Genomic DNA, 4,990 nt, shown 5'->3' with positions numbered 1-4,990 from the left:
GAAAACCCCCCGGTGCTTGTTTGTAAAGAGATAAAATGTGAGGTTTTTAAATTATATTGGGTTTTTTTTTTTTTTTTTTTTTTTTTTTTTTTTTTGAAATGTCAAAAACTGACCCAAAGACGGGGACACGACAGTCTCTTCTGTGGAACTATTTTCCGAGTCCACCAGGGTGTACTTTGACCTGTGGTTTGTTATTCCTCACACTGGATTTACATAAGCTTAGCCTTTTTGCTCTCAATAACCTTTTAGTAATTAGCACTATAACTCCTAGCACTTTGTTGTATTACAGCCTTAGTCAAACCTGAACATGATCCCGGTGCTAACCAGCTGTTCAGCTGAAGTATTGGAGCAGAGCTGATTCCTTTTTCCAACCACTAGAATCATGCAGTATGTCAGGCCAGATATCTGATAATCTTAGCTTTTAGAGTTTTATATTCATATTTTGCTCCTTTTAACTAAATGCCATGTAATTGTTTTTAGATTCTGTACTTTGCTTGTATTCTGTGAATTTTCATCTTGCCTTTTACTTGCAGTGTATGGGACTATAAAGTAGTAATTTATTTAAATTAAAATGATGTAGTAACATTCTGAACCGTTTTAAACACTACAATATTCTCACTACCCACTAAAACAAGAGCTTATTTAAGAGCTATTTATTCTTGATCAACACGTAGAGAGATATGTAGACCCTGCATTTTATTTTCCTTGAAACCCAAGAAATTAAATGCATGTAAACATGCATTCCACAGTTCTGTTCTGAAGAATTACAAAATGACCATCCGCCCTGGTGGATCATTTCTGATTATGGCAGATGAGCCATTGATTTTTTCTTTCCATTGCTGGCTGTAGAGCACTTGCTTCTGTACACAACAGTTTTTCTCCAGCACCATGGAAACTGGCAGAGTATAAATGATGCAATACGATGCTTATTTGATATCAGACTTCACACTGAGATAAAAGCAGCTTTGGGTCAGACCATCTCAAAGTCCACTATTCTGTTTTACTCTGAGCCTTAAATTCTTTGTTTTCTCCATAAATGGAGTCAGTGACGTAGACAAAACCCCCTCCATGTACTGCAATGATCCTTTGACTTGTCCTTCAGACAGCTGAGAGCAGGCTGATTACCTACTACTGAGGTAATCTTCTAAGTACCTACATCTGCTGACGGCCCAGGTTCTGGAGAAAAAAAAACAATTTGAAAGGTTAAAAAATGCAGGCAGTGAGTTAGTAAAGAATTATGTGTTAAGACCAATATGTGTACAGCATGTAAGCGCTCTTTTAGGATCCTTAAACATTAACAGGCTTGATTATCTAAAAATAACAGAAGACAACACCGACACTAGCTCCAGTCATATTTCTAAAGCTGTGTAGTTATCCTCTTTAAGTGAAAATTTGCAATATTTTTTTTTTATTATTATTTAGGAAGAATTAGTTGGAAAATATTGCCAGCAATGTCTATCAAACTTCCTCCAATAACTTTGGACACCAATACCAAACTGACCTTTGAAAAAAGGTCAGTTTCTGATTTGCCTATATTAAATTATTTCTTTCTTGTTTTGTCTTGTGATAATACCAAAAGAAAATATATTGGAAGGTGGGTCTGGATTTTAAAGCCTGTATACAAAATTACAAAATTATTAGTATAAGACCCCGCCTCTCACCCAAAATGTTAACTGGAGATAGGCACCAGCAGCCCTCCTGACCCCACTAAGGGACAAGGGTGTATAGAAAATGGATGGATCTAGATAGTACTTCTAAGGATTCTTTAAATCTGTGAACATCACGTGTTTGTTGGAGGCTGCAGAGTTCTCAGTATTATACTCACTAGGCCTTTTAAAGCCCAAAGAGCCAATGAGGCAGTTGAGAAGAGGGAACTGAATGAGAAAGTCAGCAATGGGAATTCACATGTAGGTGTTTGTAGGGATATTGGACATTCAGACTGTATTTAGGGCTGCAGGAAACCTGATCTGCTTCATTTGTCAAAGCAGATCTTTTCTTTCTGTAGACGGTGTCAATTAGATTCTTGGATCTCTCTTTCCAGTGCCATGGGGAGAAACTGGAGATAACTGGCTGGAGGAGCCTAATGACCTCCTGCTAGACATCAACAAACCCATGTTGGCAAATTATTTAGTTGGGTTTCATAATTTTGTGTTTAACTATGTTGCTGTGATGTGAGACTTTTCTTCAACAAATATACATAAATGTTACCTGTTTGTTGAAAAACAGATGTTTCTCTACTTGCTATAATAAATATAAATGTAAAGCCCTGCCTTCCTACATAACTCCAGTTTTCTTCCATAGGCTTGTCTCATAATAAAAAAAATTGCAACCTTCTTTGACATTAGAAGCACTATTTTAAATTAGTCACAATCTTATTAGGATTTAATCACAAAATAAATAAAAATGTAAGAGGCTCATCTGGTCACTTAAGTTGAAAAAAAAAATAGGCAGAAAAACAAATGAGCAAAAAAAAAAAAGCAGAAAAGCCACCTAGGTGTATGGAGCTGATCTGAGTTTGGTCCTCTGCTGTATGTCTTTAGTTCTCAGCTGTTTGTGGTTGTCCTGACTCAAGACAAACTGTGAAGGAAGCTTGGCAACTTGGTCTTCAGATAACTGCAGTTCCTGGCACTCATTGTCTCTGTGGGAAAAAAAATACAGACGGTCAGGCTTTAAACTGGCTTATCATTTATTCTTCATGGAGAATATCTGATAAGCCACTAAGACACAAACTCACGTGAGAACGTAGTTCACACTGACCACGCAGTGAGGTCTGGAAGATCGGCTGTTGTGGACAACGGTTGCATAGCTTTGCACCCACACCCAGCCTCCATGTTTTACTAACATGCGGTAATACTTTGTTGTCACTTGTCCTTTAATGAGTACTAAAAGAACACAAAGACCATAATCAGACAAAATTAGTAAAATCTTTCAGGGTCTGGTGGACCTTCCATGTTTTACTTCTGCTAACTCTAGTTAATACAGCACTTTGGTGCAACTGGGAAGTAAGCTTAGCACCTTGGTTTTCAGATAACTATCATTGGTAAACTAGTGGAAACTGACTGCTATGTTACTATAAACCTAAAAGTCAGTTTCAAAAATCACTGTTGATGAGCATGAGTGGCTGGGTTTGAACTTTAACATTCAAAAATACCAATCACTTGTACAATATGTAATGTGAAGGATTTTAAACTGAGAGACAACCACAAAATAAAAGTTAAACTAGGATGTCTTAAAGACTGTGAAACTTAGGCATTCTGTGGGGTAAAGGAAAATGTTATTGCAGTGGAATCACCAATTGTCCATTTTATTTTTAGGGTTTCCATTTTTATAGTTATTTTTAGAGTTTTAGAGGTCTTTTCATATTCCTTACTTAATTGCAAATTAACTGAAAATATTCCCAGAGATTTAGAAAACTCACATAAATGGTGTGCATAGCGTAGGTGTAGAACATCACATGTGTGAACATGGTGGTAGAGGGTTTTCTCAATAAGATCTTGAGGCTCAAAGCCTGTCAGCTCAGCAACGCTGGCTCCAGCACAGTAGAGGACACAAGTTAGACACTTATCTCAAAAGCAAAGGGCTGCAGTGACGTGGTTAGCAACAGCCAATATTTGAAAACAGCTATATAAAGAACATATTTTTACATGTCTGGGTGAGATTCTTCAGGAAGCAGCAAATGTGTCTCCTACCTTATGTCCAAAAAGATGAGTTTTAAGTCCAGGTTTGCCCGAAACATAAACATGTTGCTGTGAAGTTTGATCTCAGTGATCCCACTGGGGGGCAGGGAATGGCCGACTCCCACCAAACCCACAATCTGATAACAGCATTCATACAACGTCATCTCAGTCCTGTGTAGACTGAGTTTTAGGTAGCCACTGCAATGGATCACCTAGAAAACAGCATGACAGTTCTACTATCCCATGGTACTTCATATACACACAAGGACAACATGGTTGGAGGTCTCTTAATGACTGAAAAGTCTGCAATGGTCTTCAATGTGACCATTGTGGTCTTCTAGCCCTGTGACTGGAACCTAGCTTTCTGATATTAACAGTACATTTCTCTCCAGAATGCCTTGATAGTCTTGCAATTTCATCATACTCTGCACAGATTCGAAGCACCCTGTACCAGATGCAGTAAAGCAGACCCCGAACAGCTTGTAGAAGTGGTTTGCTATGTCCTCTCCTTTTGCAAAAGCTTGGTTGAAAACTAATAAACTTCTGTGGTTCTTTTTTATGTAGTTTAAGAAAAATACCTATCATCTTGTGTCCTTGTTGACAAGGACACAGAAAATTATTTCATATTGCTTGTGGGGCTCTTTGGATGAGATGAAGTAATTTAATGAACCTTCAAAACAAATTGAAAAAAGATTTAAAGGGGTACAAATGTGAAAATTATTGCACATTTGTACCCCTTTTTTTTTTTTACAAAATAGAGGATGTAGTAGCCCAGTATTTCTGACAGTCAGTTTAAGAAAGTCACTAAGAATACTGTTGAAAAGCCAATTTATTTCAGAACAGTGGACAAAATCTTTGCTTGTTCAATAAGTAGATCATAGTAATAAATCAATCAATCAAATTTTATTTGTATAGCACATTTCAGCAGCAAGGCATTTCAAAGTGCTTTACATTATAACAAACACAAATGACAAAGGTTTTGAAAACTTTTCTCAATTCAGATGACTTTATGTTAGTGAATAAAAAAATAAATGCAGAAATGTAGATTTAATTAAAAGTATATTTATCTTTTGATTGTTATGCATTCTGGGATTAACATTTATTATATCAGTCTCTGTGTCCCCTATGTAGTTAAGTCCATCATGACTGGGTTCCAAAAGTAAACTGGATACTGTCATGTCTGTCTGATAATTTTATGGTTGCCGATGGACAGAATGTAAAGGAATAATAGTGAAAAGATGGGTGAGAAATGGTGGTGAACTTCAGGATGTTTGCTTTTTGCAGATGAAGCAGCTGGAGTGAGACTGGGGCTA

General features: G+C 37.0%; 1 protein-coding gene across 2 annotated transcripts in view; it reads right to left on the bottom strand.

The window, feature by feature from the left end:
- Window positions 1–4,990, bottom strand: part of LOC106940926 (single-minded homolog 2-like) — a 24,808-nt gene that overhangs the window by 6,865 nt on the left and 12,953 nt on the right. The window contains exons 6-10 of one of the 2 annotated variants that reach the window (XR_001423223.1): window positions 3,690–3,889; window positions 3,419–3,525; window positions 2,735–2,882; window positions 2,491–2,638; window positions 1,051–1,176 (exon numbers count right to left, since the gene is read on the bottom strand). Coding sequence is in view for 1 of the 2 variants with exons in the window: in XM_015023814.1 (XP_014879300.1) it covers window positions 2,491–2,638; window positions 2,735–2,882; window positions 3,419–3,525; window positions 3,690–3,889 (603 nt within the window). In the remaining variant the exon portion in view is untranslated. Of the gene's footprint in view, window positions 1–247; window positions 1,177–2,490; window positions 2,639–2,734; window positions 2,883–3,418; window positions 3,526–3,689; window positions 3,890–4,990 lie in introns of those variants that run through there. The other variant, XM_015023814.1, reaches the window with a different exon arrangement.

The sequence above is a fragment of the Poecilia latipinna genome, unplaced genomic scaffold (genome assembly GCF_001443285.1).
Source record: "Poecilia latipinna isolate Pla-1442-1.1 unplaced genomic scaffold, P_latipinna-1.0 Scaffold3420, whole genome shotgun sequence".
NCBI lineage: Eukaryota > Metazoa > Chordata > Actinopteri > Cyprinodontiformes > Poeciliidae > Poecilia > Poecilia latipinna.
Note: the sequence above shows the minus strand (reverse complement) of the source record. Positions and strands in the feature narration are given on the sequence as shown.